Below are 16,931 nucleotides of genomic sequence, written 5' to 3' on the forward strand. Positions count from 1 at the left end.
ACATCTCTGATGTCTGTTTTAAATCTTTTCATCTGGAAAGCAACATCTACTAAACATCTTAAATAACAGATGTACAACATTCTAGATCATAAATGTCTCAAAGACATCTGCTGAATGTCTTATTGACATTCAAGACAATATTTGTCATATTATAGACATATTGCAGATGAGCAAACAATGTAAAATAGATGTTGTTAAGATGTAAACACACATCAAATAGACGTCTGGTTGATGTACGTGTGTTTTCAGGGATAGTTTGTACAGTATAAAAACCACTATGTCTATGGAGAGTCCTCATTATGATAGGCGTACCAACATATATATGTGTGTGTGTGTGTGTGACAAACACATTGCCACCTAATGTAAACAAAGATGGCTGGACTGGAATGATCACATTTCCCTGATGTGTTGACTGCACATAGGAGAGCTGTTGATGTTTTGCGACAATTTGACTGTCTGTTTCAATGAGCGTACTGTGTGCTTGAAAAGACTATTGAGTTGATGTTTGAGTTACTTGTGATTGACAACAGAATGATCACCTAATGTAAACAGACATGGCTGCGAGGAACATTGATCCCAATTTTGTGTTGACTGTTTGCATACGAGCTGTTAACTTTTATAGTAGTAATTTTGTGACCATTTGGATATCCATGTCATAAAATAATCATACCATGTGCTTGAAAAGACTTTCAGTTTGTGTGAATATGAATTACAGGCACTTGGGCAGAGCAGTTTAGTGTTGGCATGAAAACCGATTTGAATCTGACATCACTGACTGCTGCAGAAACACAAATGTGTGACGCTACTCTAAGGGTGCCAGTCATAAACCATCACAAATATGCACCAGTAAGTGTGAAAGGGTTAAGTGACAGATGCTTAAAGATTGTTCTTTTGAATTGTTTTCCTAAAATGAGTAAAAATAATATTCTATATAAAATTTTATGATTACAAAAAGTCCTCATTCTAATGAAACATTAAAAATATATGTCTTCTGTGTGTATTTGTTAAGGATTTCCATTTTTTTAAAAGTAATAAATACAGGTGCTGTTTCAGTGAATTTACAGACCATTTAATAAATTCAAGACCAATTAGGGCCTGGGTTTAAGGGGTTATTATGGGTATAAACAGGGTTTTACAGCTCAACATACTTAAGTTTGTCCAGTGTGCAGTTTGGATCGTTGAGTCTTTCAGAGAGCAGCTTGACTCCTGATTCTCCTGGGTGATTGTAGCTCAGATCCAGCTCTTTCAGGCGTGAGAGATTTGATCTCAGAGCTGATGCCAAAGAACAACAGCCTTCCTCTGTCACCATACAGCCAGATAATCTACAAACATGCATATAACCTGTCAAATAATCTACAAACGCACATCAACAGTCAGATAACCTACAAACAAACATCAGCATTTACCAGCAGCCATATTAACCTGTAGCTCAAGACTGGTTGCCACTGAAGCTAAGCAGGGTTCAGCCTGGTCAGTACCTGGATGGGTGACCTCCTGGGGAAAACTAAGTTTGAGATTGGAAGACATATTATGGAGGTCAGCAGGGGGTGCTCACCCTGTGGTCTGTGTGGGTCTTAATGCCCCAGTATAGTGAAGGGGACATTATACTGGAAAAAGACACTTTCCTTTGAATGATCTGTTAAAAACAGATCCTCACTCTCTGTGGTTATTAAAAACATCCTAGAGCACTTCTTGTAAAGAGTAGGGGTATAACCCTAGTGTCCTGGCTAAATTCTTCTCAATCATGGCCTCCTAATAATCCCCAGCCACTAACTGGCTCTATAACTCTCTCCTATCCACCAATAGCTGGTGTGGGGTGAGCATACTGGTGCACTATATCTGCCGTCGCATCATCCATGCGGATGCTGCACACTAGTGGTGGTTGAAGAGAGTCCCCTGTTCACTGTGTAAAGCACTTTGATTATAGTGTCAGAAAAGCGCTATATACATTAATGTTCATTCAACTGTCAGATAATCTAAAAACACACACATCAACAGTAAGAAAATCCACAAACACACACATAAAAAGTCAGATAAACTACATTTACATTTAGTCATTAAGCAGACCCTTTTATCCAAAGTGACTTACAAATGAGGAACATAAACACTTTGTCATATAAAAGTAAACTGTACCTGCAGGACCACACTGCCAAGTTCTAAGTATTGCTATAATAGTACAGAAACTAAAACAGAAGAAAGAGACAGACAAGGATTTTTTTTTATATATTTCTTAAATAGTAATTGCCATTATTTAGAACAGGTTAAGTGCTCACAGAAAATATATGTTTTCAGCTTTTTCTTGAATGTTGAAATGGTTTCAGCAGAACGGCAGGTGGTTGAAAGCTCATTCCACCACCGGGGGACAGAGAAAGCGAATGAATGTGAATGCCTGTTTGTGATGGGACCACCAGGTATAAGAGGGCGCTGTTCCACTGGTTGTCCTGAGGGCCAAATTCAAAGCTTTGAATTTTATGCATAGCCAGTGGAGTAAGACCAAGAGGGGTTTGATGTGAGCCCTCTTCGGTGGGTTGAAAAACAGACGTGCCACCGCATTCAGGACCATCTGCAGTGGCTTGATCGCACTAGCTGGAAGGCCATCCAACAGAACACTGCAGAAGTCCAATCTTGAAATAACCAGAGCTTGGACCAGGGACTGCGCAGCATATTCAGACAGGAAAGGTCTAATTTTTCTGATGTAATAAAGCACAAACCTGCAAGACCAGGCAGTTGATGAGATGCGAGTACTAAAATGTAGCTGTTCATCAATTACTACTCTCAGGTTTCAGCTGTCCTGATAGGTCTCACAGTAGTGGAGCACAGATGAACAGTAACAGATGGGTTTGCTAGGATCACAAGTTCCATCAATGAGTTTGGTCTTGGCCAGGTTGAGATGAAGGTGGTGTTCCTTCATTCAGGCAGAGATCTCCAAAAGGCAGGCAGAGATATGTTGATATAAAATTGAAAAATTGGTATAAAAATGACTTTGATTTTAAAAGTCCTCTTCATCATCCAAAATAAATGCAAATTCTTATTTTTTAAATTATAGTAAGTAAAGAAAAGAAAACAATACATATTAAAAACTAAACATATTTCAAATTACAAAAGAAAAAGAAAACAAAGCATTTTATCATAATTTTTCAGTAAATATAGAAAATGACAAATATATTCATCAGAGTTACATGTTTACTCTACAACCATTTATTAAGGGTCAGTTCACCCATAAATACAATTCTGTCAACACTCGTCCCCGTGTCATTCCAAAATCTCCATCTCCAGAACACAAATTAAGATATTTGTTAATGAAATCTAAAAGCTTTCTGTCCCTCCATTGACAGCTTACACAACTAGCATTTTCAAGAAAGATGGTAAAGACATGACTAAAGTAATCCATGTGTCTCTACTGGCTTAACCTCAATTTATGAACATAATCTACTACATTTACAAAATATTAATCTCCAGCGTGCGTTCATGAGAGCACCACAACGCATACATGTTGTATTGATGCAAGAGCAGACGTTGTGTAAACACGTGTTCAAGATTCATATTTTGTAAATAAAGTGGTAAACTATGTTGTAAATTACAACACACACCAAGCACTCGTGTGGCTTCATAAATTGAGGTTAAACCACTGATTTGGATTTCCTGCCTGACATATTGTAAATACCACAAGCACCCGCCATGAACAATCTGTCCCTCACGGACTGCGTGACTTCACCACAAGTTTTTTTTTTTTGCAGGTGACTAACCGCCTACAAAATCTTTTAGTCGACTAACGATTAGTTGAATATTATGGAGCAGCACTAGTCTTTACTACCTTTCATGGCCTTGAAAGTGGTAGTTCTGTAGCTGTCAATGGAGGGATCAGAAATCTGTCAGACTTCATTAAAAATATCTTCATTTGTGGTCTGAAGAAGAACAAAGTATTACAGGTTTGGAACAACATGAGGGTGAGTAAATAATGACAGAATGGAATTTTTTTGGCACATATTTCAAGTAAGACTTGTTTGAAAAAATTCTGAAGTTAGTGTTGATTGTATTAATTTGTCAAAATTGCAAAGGACTTGAATTGAAACTGTTAAACTCATGCCATCGTTACTGTGTAATGGAATGGAATGGAATTTCTGATATGCGCTGTCGATCACAGCAGACTGGGCCATCTGACCCATTAGAGCAGAGTAGGCTCTCAGAAAAGAGGGGTTTAGAGAGACCGAATCATTTATGAGAAGAGAGATAATACTGCAATGAAAATTACAGTGTTTTTTGAACTTGGATACATGTAAACCTAACCTCCAAAACCAATTTAGCAATCTGTAAAATAGCATAATAGGGGCACTTTAAAATTATTATTATTATTATGGTTCTTCTTCTTCTGAGACTTTAATTTTCCAAGAGAAACTCCTCCTAGAGCCTTCAACCTACAACCACCAAACACAGCAAAGATCTTTAGGCTGTAATTCCCTGTAGCAGACTTCCGACTTTCATTCATTTATAAAATATACATTCCATTAGCATAACACACTAATGGATTATTCTCTGTTCTTTGTCAGTCTTTCTTCCAGAGCAAGCCATCAAGAGGTACAACAAGTTCTTGGACTATTTGAAAGGTGGGACAACAAAAACCCAGGCATACTTCAAATGTGGCATGGATAGAAAGACCATTAATGATACTGCTGCAATTGCGGAGCTCGAAGCTTGTGACAGAGGCCTACAAAAATTTGCGAGACACCATCCAAAGAGGACAGAAACTGTCTGATTTTGCAGAGCGGTGTAGAGAATTATGCAGACAGGAGCCAGTGCAAAGTACCATTGAAAACAAAAAGAACGTTGGCTTGCTTATAGACTTTTGTGAGAGACAAAAATAATCTGTTTATGCATGTGTATGTGTGTTTCTTTGTATGATAAATACCATTCCATGCATGTTCTAGCCCAGTGGCTACACACAGTCACTTTAACTGTTTCATGTTTCATGACTACTGTTTAAAGTCATCCATCATAAATATGGCCAAGTGGCTATACACACTGCCACTATAGCTGTTGCTTGTTCCATGCGTCTTGTTAAAATCAGCAATTTTTCCAGTCATGATGAATAATTATCATGTGCAAGCAAACACCGAAGTCATTTTAAGCTTTTGAGGTTTTTGGTGAAGTTTTAGATGGTAATTCCCATAGAAGTATGCAGTAACACTTGAGTCATTACTAGTTAGTTACCATGATTATTACAGTAGTTACTAATGTAAAGCCAATCCTAAAATGTAGAATCTTCTATTCATTCACAAGATATTCACACACATACACATATATGTATATATGAGCTAAGACACTTACATAAAAACATATTTTTTGAGAGGTAGGTTAAATAATGAAATAACTGTATATGGTATTTGGATGGCTGATGACTCAATATGTTCCAGTAGTCACCATGACTCTAGTGATTCAATGCCAGTCCAGAGGTTCCGACAACTGCATTTAAAAATCAATTTCTTTAAAATTATTCAGTTGATAAATAGTTCAAGGAGACAGCATAAGCTAATTATTGACAGCTTTCCCAAATCATAAGTCTGCTATGCTATTACATATTGATAATGTAAACAACGTTGTGTATTCGTTTACAGTAGCAGTTCAAATGTTAATGTGGTGCTAGTCATTTGTCCTGCATTAGTTATTGATTAGTTTTGCATGAATTATGAAACTTTTTCAGTAGTTCTCTGGGAAGCTTTCAAAAAATTGTAGTTATTCATTAGTTAATAGTGAACTACCACTTTCATCTGTGTGCTATTACTTACTAATTCATTAATCAGAGCTTCTTGTTAGTTAATAGTAGTTACTAGATTGTTAATATTGTGTTACACATTTGTTCCTGTGTAGTTATTCGTTAACGAAGGAACCTTATTCTAAAGTGTTACCGAGTTTTCTAAAGAGCTGGACATAAATTAATGTTGTGATAATTTTGAACTGTGATGTCACAATCAGAATAACTTGATTCACTTGAGAGGAAACAGACTCAGCAGAGGGAGCCCATCCACAAGTACACAGTAGTTGGCGATTGTTACATCGCCAAGGCCAATAAATCCGATGATATTCTGACATATTTAATTATCGGCGTTGGCCGATAAATTTCCCCATTTGGCGATGAAAATCACCTGCCTGCACATGAAGCATATGAGACATGTACGCGACTAGTCACGGTTTGTTTTGTTGTTACATGCCATCATGTGATATGTCGGCCTTGTATCGGTCTATTGGCCACCCTGCCCTCTGGATATCGATATCGGCCATTAAAAACCCCATATCGGTCAACCAATGGTACACAGTAACCACAGCTATGTACCACAATATATTCATATTGTATATTCCAATGTACTAATAAATCTGCAAACACAAACCTCAGTATTTCCAGTGTACAGTGAGGACTCTTCAGTGCATCAGAGAGCAGCTTCACTCCTGAATCCTGCAGGTCATTGTTACACAGGTCCAGCTCTCTCAGTGATTTTGATGATTGTAGAACTGAAGACAAACTTTCACAGCACTGATCAGTGAATCTACAAGCTGCAAATCTAAAACAAATAAAGAAACAATGATAAAGAGCAGTTTTATATAACAAATGGTAATAACAGGGTGAATGCTCTACAGTTTGATATGAAGGGTTGTGACAGTCACTGAGCCATTTATCGTTTCATTGTCACAGCTATGAACCACAAAATATTCATATTGTATTTCCCGATGTATTAATAAATCTGTAAACACAAACCTCAGTATTTCCAGTATACAGTGAGGACTCTTCAGTGCATCAGAGAGCAGCTTCACACCTGAATCCTGCAGGTCATTGTTACTCAGGTCCATCTCTCTAAGGGATTTTGATGATTGTAGAACTGAAGACAAACTTTCAAAGCACTGATCAGTGAATCTACAAGCTGCAAATCTAAAACAAATAAAGAAATAATGATAAAAAGTAGTTTTATAAAACAAATGGTAATAACAGGGTGAATGCTCTACAGTTTGATATGAAGGGTTGTGACGGTCACTGAGCCATTTATTGTTTCATTGTCACAGCTAAGAACCACAAAATATTCATATTGTATATTCCAATGTACTAATAAATCTGCAAACACAAACCTCAGTATTTCCAGTATACAGTGAGGACTCTTCAGTGCGTCAGAGAGCAGCTTCACACCTGAATCCTGCAGGTCATTATTACTCAGATCCAGCTCTCTCAGACTTGAGGAGTTTGAGCTGAGAACTGAGGCCAGTGCTGAACAACTTTGCTCTGTCAGATCGCAGCCCATCAAACTGAGAGAAATGACAAGATAACAGTGTGTTAATCTATATGTGTAATGATTGGTGAGGGAAGCAGGACAAGGCAGACGGGGGGTGTGGATCCAAATGCGGCTTTTATTAGTAAGGACACAAAAATAAACAAACTCGGGAACAAATAAAAGGTCCACGATGGGAAAACGCAACTAAAATACAGGATCAAACACCGGAGGGGTAGGGTAAACCTGAAACAACAGCAGGGTAACCTCGGACGAACAGACAAATAGCAAGGTATCCTCGAACGAACAGACAGACTGGCAAGGAACACGAACAGAGAGAGAGTCTTAACAGACATTAGCGAAAACATGAAACGTCAACGCACGACAAAGGGAAGGGGAAACAGCGGGGTTTAAATAAACAGACTCGGTGATGACGAAATAACAGACAGGTGCGGACAATAACACAGTGACGACAATAATGAGGGCCGGGAATGATGGGAAGTGTAGTTGATGCAAGGACAGTGAGACTCGGGGCGGACAACAAGGAAAACGCGACATGGAACGGGATCGTGATGGGTGAAATGGAAAACATGGTGCAGACAACACGAAACACAGTGCAGATGACACAAAACCGTAACATAATCCCCCCTCAAAAGGACCGGATTCCAGACGGTCCAAAATAAAACGACAAAAATAACAAAAACAAACAAAGGACCAAGGAGTGAGGGGGTAGACCCGGGGGGAACCAGACAGGCCGGGGGGGAAACAAGGGGCACAGAGACAGTCCACGGGGGTACAAGGGGCACCGAGACAGTCCACGAGGGCACAATGTGCCGACAGGAAGACCGGTTAGGCCGAGAGGGCAGACAGGCAGACCGGGGAGGCCGAGAGGGCAGGCAAGCAGACCGGGGAGGCCGAGAGGGCAGGCAAGCAGACCGGGGAAGCCGAGAGGGCAGGCAAGCAGACCGGGGAGGCCGAGAGGGCAGGCAAGCAGTCTATGGGGGTGTGTGAAGGGGACCGGGTTAGGTGGCCTGGGCGGCGTCAACCGGGCAGGGACAGGTTCAGGAGGCCTGGGAGGCGGCCACAGTGTGGGGACAGGCCTGGGTGGCCCGGGAGCTGACCATAAGGCAAGCACAGGGTCAGGAGGTCTGGGAGTTGGCCATGGGACAGGGGCAGGTTTGGGAGACCTGGGAGGTGGCCGCAGGACAGAGGCTGGCGGAGCCGTGTGAGGCGGAGCCAAGGAGGACTTCGGAGGCGGAGCCGTAGAAGACTTGGGAGGCGGCTCCGAAGGAGGCATAGGCAGGGCCGTGGGAGGCTCAGGAGGCGGAGCTGAGGGGGGTTCAGGAGGCGGAGCCGAGGGAGGCTCAGAAGGCGGTAGCTCCGGAGGCGGAGCCGAGGGTAGCTCAGGTGACGGAGCCATGGTAGGCAGGGCCGAGGGATGCCTCGGGGGCGAAGCTGAGAGAGGCTTCGGAGGCGGGGCTGAGAAAGGCTCCGGAGGCGGAGCCGAGGGTGGCTCTAGAGGAGGAGACCTGGAAGGCTCTGAAGGCGGAGCCGAGGAAGGTGGTGCCATAGGAGGCTCTAGAGGCGGAGCCCTAGACGGTTCTGGAGGCTCGAGAGACTTGAGGGGCAGAGCCCTGGGAGGCTCGAGAGGCGGAGCCCTGGAAGGCTCGAGAGGCGGAGCCCTGGAAGGCTCGAGAGACTCGAGAGGCGGAGCCCTGGGAGGTTCGAGAGGATGAGCCCTGGAAGGCTCGAGGGGCTCTGGCTCTTGGACGGTCATGGCAATTGGCGCAGGCTCTTGGACGGTCGAGGCTACTGGCGCAGGCTCTTGGACGGTCGAGGCTACTGGCGCTGGCTCAGGGACGGTCGAGGCGACAGGCGCTGGCTCAGGGATGGTCGAGGCGACAGGCGCTGGCTCAGGGACGGTCGAGGCGACAGGTGCTGGCTCACTGACGACTGAGGCGACAGGCGCTGGCTCACTGACGACTGAGGCGACAAGCGCTGGCTCACTGACGACTGAGGTGACAGGCGCTGGCTCACTTCCGACTGAGGTGACAATAATTCCAATAATTGCATTGGAAAACGCGACATGGAACGGCATCGGTGATGGGTGAAATGGAAAACATGGTGCAGACGACATGAAACACAGTGCAGATGACACAATACCGTAACAATATGTTTTAGTGAAGGCTTCTCAGCACAGCTGTTGGGTACAAAGAAAAAATATATGGCCACTGTGTTTGATTGCTCATAGTCGTTTGCTAATTTTTTGAAGCTCTTCTACTGTCAAGACCCAGTCTGGACTGCCCAACTTGTTTTGTTCTGGAGTTCTGTCTGTTTTGGTCCATGTGTGCATTTGTTTTAAGCACATGTTTTTGTTTGTGTCAGCCATGTGCTCTCCTTACTCCACCTCCTCATTCCACCTTGCCACACCTCCTCATCTGATCCTTGTTGTGTTGATTGTCATCACCTGTTCCTCATGTGCTCTCCCTCTACATACTGTGCCTTCTACCTTCTTGTGTCTGTTAGATCATTTTGTGAGTTTGGTTAGTCAGTCATTCCTAGTCTGTTTCTCTGTTTTGTTTAATTTATTAGTTTCAATTTGGTTCATTAATTTTACTGTGAGAGTTTTTGGTTTGTATTTTACTTTTTTTTTAATAAAAGCATTGTTTAGCATCCCAGCACTTGGGTCCAAATTCCTGCAAAATATCCTGATGTCTAAGAATTTTTGTCTCGAAAACATATTTGAACTTCCCCAAAACAACTCTAATGTATGATGGAAGTGCAGTTAAGCAGTTTATTAAAGTTATATATTAACAGCATAATACTTAAACTGTTTATCACACAGTTATAGCCTGTTCATTGTTATGTTAACATTTACATTTGTGCAAATCCTGATTAATCCTGTCAAACAATTAAAAAAATGAAACATATATGATTTATACATAAGCCAAATATTTTTCTCAGGTGCAAAAATCACGAAATAATTCCACAAACTGACATCAGCCTGCAACACGCTACAAGTAATCAATGGTTTAGGTTGTTCCAGTTAAACCCATTGCATGTCTTACAAAAGGTTTTGGACACTCGCACAACATAAGCAGTGACACACATCCAAGTCCATGTGACAAAGTGAAATATGCAAGGGGATATAATTTTTAAATGGATGGTAGGCCTGAGCAGCACACTCCTGAGGCGTGAATTAGGCAAATGTGCCACATAGTGACGTAGCTATTTCACAGAAGTAATGGCTGGACTGCAAACCATGTCTTTCAGGCAGTGCAGGAGCAGTGTTTTCTGTGGGAGAGTGTAACACCCTTTGGTGTGGAATTTGTGCTTTGTAACTTTGCAGACCTTTTACATGCACAAACAGCTATATTACACACTAATGGAAAGGTAATGTCCCAATAAGTATAATAGGGCCTCTTTAAGCCTAATCTAGACACTAATCAGATAATTTACTGTTTTAACAATGTAAACAAAAAAATTATGTCACTGTGACATCATCATACGTAACAACTTGCTACAAAAAAAAAAAAAAGTCAATTGTTTAGCTGTTTTAAATGGCAGCAAATGTAGGTGCATCTCTTTCACAATGTGGCCCCGTTTTTCAGACCACCGTGTAAAACACTTGGCATTAAGCTGAGAAGTCAATTTAATCTATTAATCTTTTAAAGAGAAAATAAGGCTTTGACATCATGTATTTATACTTGCGCTCATCCTATAATGACATGAGAGATTTCAGAAGACATAACAACATTTCTGGTAAGTGAACACAGTGATCAATGATACTCTCTGGTTTTTATGGTGCATTTAGAGAATTTATAGGGAGAGAATGTTTCAGTGCACTGGAATGATTTTGCGATTGGGTCATCCCTAAAAATGGCTGACTCCCTGAACAATGCTTTGATTAGTGAACAAGAGAGCTGATTGATATACACCTAATGAATATTATTGAGTGCGTTCAACTTCAACTGCAGCTTGCCTTATCGATCTGCAAGATTTACCAATTGTAGTAGCGGGAGGAGATGAAAACGGAGCCGTCAAGCCGGACACATTCTGTTTCACGACGTGTGCTGAACCCACATTAGTCACAGAAGATCCCACGATGATTGCTTTGTTTATTACAGATGAAGTGGTAATCAGAACTCAGGTTTGAAATATAAATATTGATTTGAAAAGGTCGAATTATTTTGATACCAATAAAGGAGTCCATATTTTTAGTAATTTGGAATTGTTTTTATGAATAAACATGATATTACTATGATAAACATATTATAATACGAGATAAATAATGTGCTGTTATAAAAACATTAATTAGTGAGAGTTTATTGGAACTGGAGATTTCATAATTAAAACCTTGGTAATGGCATACCATCATACTACTCTTAATTCTTTCTCAGACTGACATAGCTGAAGTAGTAAAAGTAGTATGTGTCGCATCCCATGAAACACACGTCACCATTGTCATCTGTGATTCTGGCCAATCATGAATAAGTTGTGACATCATCAGAGCTCTTGCAACCACTCTGGAGAAGCTGCATTGGCAGTGCCAGCCGGCTGTTCTTGAATTGCTCTCGCGGTTCTTTATTGGCATACATCACGGTGACGCAGCACTGTCACCATCTTAAGTCACACAACAACTAACCGACATGCACTGCTTCAAGTTAAACTCTGATCGGATCTGATCACACAGCGCTGCATGAAGTCAAACATCTATTGATTACACTTAGATGAAAACATTACCTACACACGATAACACAATATTTACCACCAAATTCTCTTTTCCTCTGTGTACAATCTTCTAATTTAAAAATAATGTCACCTCAGTAAATCAGTCAACAAAGTTAAACACTTGACATAAAGCCATCTAAACCAATAATTCATTACCAATCTAAATAAATATTGATCGCTATATTATTCACATCTTAATGCAATTTTATATATTATAGTATAACATAATTTAACATTGTTTTTAGTAAAAATCCATTAAAGGATTATCAAAACAGAAACAGAAAAACTGTGTAAAATAAACATTGCAGGAATAAAGGAAGCTAAAATATGACCAATAAGTTACTAAAGTATAAAACAATCAAACCCTTAAAATAATAGTAATAATTATTCAGTATTATATTATAATAATAAACTTGACTGAGTCCCCCCGATAATAATTCAGTTTTGTATCATATTTAACTGGGTTTTTGCACATCATGTTCATTAAAGAAATGTTTTAGTAAAAATATATGCAGGTAAATAATGATTTATTTATTATGCTGATGTGTATTATTGTATGTTAATAAATAAAAATTATTAAGTATCGTTTTGTATTTATTTAGTGGAAAACTGTAGAAAACATGCTTTTATTACATTAAACAAGATTATTTTCTTTGCATTAAACATTTTGAATCTATTTGGCTACAATGTCTGTTTAAAATGAAGGTAAAACTATAAAAACAAATAACATATTAAACCAAACAAACATCAAAATAGTATAAAGGGTTGTTTTTAGTCTAACAAAATACAAATTAAAATCTAACCTCTGCTATTTAATTACAATAAAGTGAGATTAAAACACTAAATTACTCACTCAGCTTTTCTGGATGCTCTGATCACCGGCAGCAGCCTCAGAAGACATTCATGTGTTGGATCATATTTCCTCAGATTAAACTGATCCAGCTCCTCTTCTGAGTTCAGCAACACAAACAGCAGAGCTGACCACTGAGCAGGAGAGAGACGGACTCCAGAGAGACGATTGATATCTCTTCTGTTCATGTATGTTTGTACTTCCTGCACTAGAGAATGATCATTGAGTTCATTCAGACAGTGGAACAGATTGATGGATTTCTCTGGAGAGGGATTCTCCCTGATCTTCATCTTAATGTACTCAACTATTTCCTGTTTGCTTTCAGAGCTGCTTCCTGTCTGTGTCAGTAGGTCTCTTAAAATTGTCTGATTGGACTTCAGTGAGAGACCCAGAAGGAATCGAAGGAAAAGGTCCAGGTGTCCGTTCTCACTCTGTAAGGCCTTGTCCACTTCACTCTTCAGGAGATCACTCATAGATGACCTAAACATACTGAAGAGACCTGATTTCTGTTGATAAAAGGAAAGAAAAGTATATAAAGCAGCGAGAAACTCCTGAATGCTCAGATGCACAAAGCTGAACACCTTCCCCAGGTGCAGTCCAAACTCCTCTCTGAAGATTTGGGTACAAACTCCCGAGTACACTGACGCTTCTCTGACATCAATGCCACACTCTCTCAGGTCCTCCTCATAGAAGATCAGGTTCCCTTTTTCCAGCTGTTGTAAAGCCAGTTTTCCCAGAGACAGAATCCTCTTTCTAGCCTGCTGAAGATCCACCTCACATTTCCCATCATACTTCTGGCTCTTCAGTTTGCTCTGAATGATCAGGAAGTGTGTGAACATTTGAGTGAGAGTCTTGGGGATCTCTGCACTCTCTGCTTCACTCAACAGTCTCTGGAGAACAGTGGCTGAAATCCAACAGAAGACTGGTATGTGACACATGATGTACAGGCTTCTTGATGATTTCATGTGTGTGATGATTCTGTTGGCCAGACGCTCATCTTTTATTCTCTTCCTGAAATACTCGTCCTTCTGAGGGTCATTGAAGCCTCAGTACATCTGTGAGCTGGTCAACACACTCAGGAGGAATCTGATTGGCTGCTGCTGGTCGAGAGGTGATCCAGAGCAGAGCAGAAGGAAGCAGATTCCCTTGATGAGGTTGGTCAGCAGCACATCTACTGAGGCTGATTCTGTCACATCACACAAAATATCATTGTTCTGGAAAACTAGAGGAAGCTCGACACTCATCCAGACCATCAAAATGAAAATGACTTTGTAGTCATCAAGGAATGTTGATCTCAGTTCTTTTGTATCTGTGAAAAACTGATGAAGAAGATTCATCAAACTGATATTTTTGTGCTTCATCAGATTGAGCTCTCTGAAAGGAAGTGGAAATATGAAGTGAACATCCTGATTTGCTTTTCCTTCAGTCCAGTCCACAATGAACTTCTGCACAGAGACAGTTTTCCCAATTCCAGCAACTCCTTTAGTCAGCACAGTTCTGATGGCTTTGTCTTGTCCAGGTAAGGCTTTAAAGACGTCATTGCATTTGATTGGTGTTTCCTGTGTCTCTGCTCTCCTGGATGCTGTCTCAATCTGTCTCACCTCATGTTCATTATTGATCTCTGCACTCCCTCCCTCTGTGATGTACAGCTCTGTGTAGATCTCATTCACAAGTGTTGAGCTGCTTTGATTTGACATTCCTTCAGTAATTCTCTGGAATTTCTCTTTTAGTTTTGTTTTGAGTTTTTGTTGATGCACAGAAATCAGTTCTGATGTAAAGAGGAAAAGAAATGGGAATTATAATTGATGTTGATGTTTAATGGTCATTAGACTTCAAGTTTATTTTCTTTCACTAATATTGAGTGAATCCAGACACTGTGTGTTTCCTCTGAAGGTGACGTGATGTAATAGTGACGTGAGTGCAAGCTCTTACTGGTTTGAAGTGTGTTAGCGAGGTCTGTCAGCTTCATCTTCTTCAGGACGTGCAGTGTGATCTTCAGAAACCCCTCTCTGACTCTGCTCTGACCTTCATCATCCTCCTCCTCTCTCTCAGAGCATGCTGGGGAATCTGAGATCAGTAGTCTCTTGAAACTCTTCAGCTCTTTCTTCATCAGAGAGATGATTTTGTGCTCAAGTTCCTGAAATCAGTGAACATTCAAACAACAAACTTCATTCAGTAACAGACAAGAACTGAAGGATCAGTGGACAAGAATCACCACTCATTTTATTTGTGCTTTAGTTGTCTTGAATTTATCAGTGTGTGTGCGTGTGTGTGTTGGTGTGTGTGAGCGTGTATTTAGCACTTTGTGGGGACCAAATGTCCCCATAAGGATAGTAAAACCCGAAACTTTTGACCTTGTGGGGACATTTTGTCGGTCCCCATGAGGAAAACAGCTTATAAATCATACTAAATTATGTTTTTGGAAAATGTAAAAATGCAGAAAGTTTTCTGTGAGGGTTAGGTTTAGGGGTAGGGTTAGGTTTAGGGGATAGAATATAAAGTTTGTACAGTATAAAAACCATTATGTCTATGGAAAGTCCCCACAAAACATGGAAACAGTACGTGTGTGTGTGTGTGTGTGTGTGTGTGTGTGTGTGTGTGTGTGTGTGTGTGAAGCTGTAAAGCTTCCAAAAGTGTATGAGACATGACAGTGTGTATTTAAAAAAACAGCCTATAAGGTATAAGTGTGTCTCTCTCTCACACACTCACACTCACACACACACACCTCAAAAATGGAGTCCAATGTCACTTTCCCAGCAGTTGACTCTGATGCATCCTGTTTGTTTCTGTAGTTGATCAAAGACTCTCCTGAACTGAAGTGAAGTGGTTGATCCATTGCCCGGTCACTCTTCATGGACACACAGCTGGGTTCAGGAGATTCTCCATGAATGACACTAAAACAGCAATTAAACAGAGTTTAGTTCATGTGTTTTTTTAGTAATCTGAAACATAATTTCAACATCCAGTGCAATAAAACACATTTAATGATGTGTCTTATATATTATATGTCACATGAGAACTTGCAATGTCACTAACATCAACATAAGTTCTCACATAAACACTCGAGCCGCTGTGAACAAACATCTCTCACAGCACTCATGAATGCACAACAGACGTCAAGATTTACACTGAAAAATTACACATTTATACTTTTATTTTAAGTTTTAAAGTGAGGCACTCTCCACTGCCATTGTATTAACAAGACCACTCACCATATTCATTAAAACATCTGCTTTTGTGTCTTCTGCATGAGGGTGAGTGAATTATGACACAATTTTCATTTTTAATGAACTGAGAAATCCTGAAGCTGCAGTGAGGACGTGTGTTTTATTTGATCATTCAGAACACAAAACACGACATAACGGGACATTACAAGCAGGGGCGGGATTACGATTTCTGAGGCCCCGAGCAACCAACCAACCCGGGCCCCCCATTTAGAAAATAGTTGCTTAAATTACGTAAAATTTATTTTTAAATCATAATTTTAAATTCATCCTATAAGCCGTTGTAGCAAAGTACATTCAAAATGTTTAATGAAATAAAAATCTAGTTAATTATAATGAATGATGTTTTCCAGTTGTTGTTGTTTATTGTGAACAGGATGTGCAAGAATCTACTTCACCAGTAACATTTTGGAATTTATTTGGTATTTATTAATATTATAATCAATCAATTAATGTTTCCCATGGACTACACTTCCCATAATTCCCTGCCCTCATCACTGCCAGCTGTCTCCTGTTGTCCTCACCTGTGTTTAATTTGTCATTAGTCCTTTGTGTATTTAAAGCCCTGTTTGTTTGCTCACCGGTTGTCAGTTGTTGAATGTATTCATGTCTTGTTCTAAGCCCTGTTCTTGGTTTTTCTTTACACTCTGAGTTACCGTGTTCATCTTTTGTGTTCATTAAAAGCTGCACTTAGATCCTCATTCTCGTCTGCCTCATTACACAACACTGCATGACACACTGAAGAAACACAGAGACGCGGTGCAGCAGTCAAGGATGTTTGTCCAGCACGTGTACATTGGAAAACAATGAAACAACAGAGCAGACACACAATAACACGTTTGTTGTGAACGGCCCCTAACTCATCCGTTCACGTGT

At 40.3% G+C, this 16,931-nt stretch overlaps 1 protein-coding gene across 19 annotated transcripts in view; it reads right to left on the reverse strand.

Moving 5' to 3' along the window:
* The window catches only part of LOC127650380 (NACHT, LRR and PYD domains-containing protein 3-like), a 1,539,373-nt gene that overhangs the window by 1,373,267 nt on the left and 149,175 nt on the right, over positions 1–16,931 (reverse strand). For 5 of the 19 annotated variants that reach the window (XM_052135756.1, XM_052135765.1, XM_052135766.1 and 2 more), the window contains exons 8-10: positions 7,114–7,287; positions 6,749–6,919; positions 6,384–6,554 (exon numbers count right to left, since the gene is read on the reverse strand). The exons of 1 other annotated variant lie outside the window; for it this stretch is intronic. In XM_052135756.1, coding sequence (XP_051991716.1) covers positions 6,384–6,554; positions 6,749–6,919; positions 7,114–7,287 — 516 coding nt within the window. Of the gene's footprint in view, positions 1–1,148; positions 1,323–6,383; positions 6,555–6,748; positions 6,920–7,113; positions 7,288–14,763; positions 14,969–15,556; positions 15,726–16,931 lie in introns of all 19 variants that reach the window. 13 more of the 19 variants (XM_052135763.1, XM_052135764.1, XM_052135758.1 and 10 more) reach the window with 8 other exon arrangements.

The sequence above is a fragment of the Xyrauchen texanus genome, chromosome 10 (genome assembly GCF_025860055.1).
Source record: "Xyrauchen texanus isolate HMW12.3.18 chromosome 10, RBS_HiC_50CHRs, whole genome shotgun sequence".
NCBI classification, from domain to species: Eukaryota; Metazoa; Chordata; class Actinopteri; order Cypriniformes; family Catostomidae; genus Xyrauchen; species Xyrauchen texanus.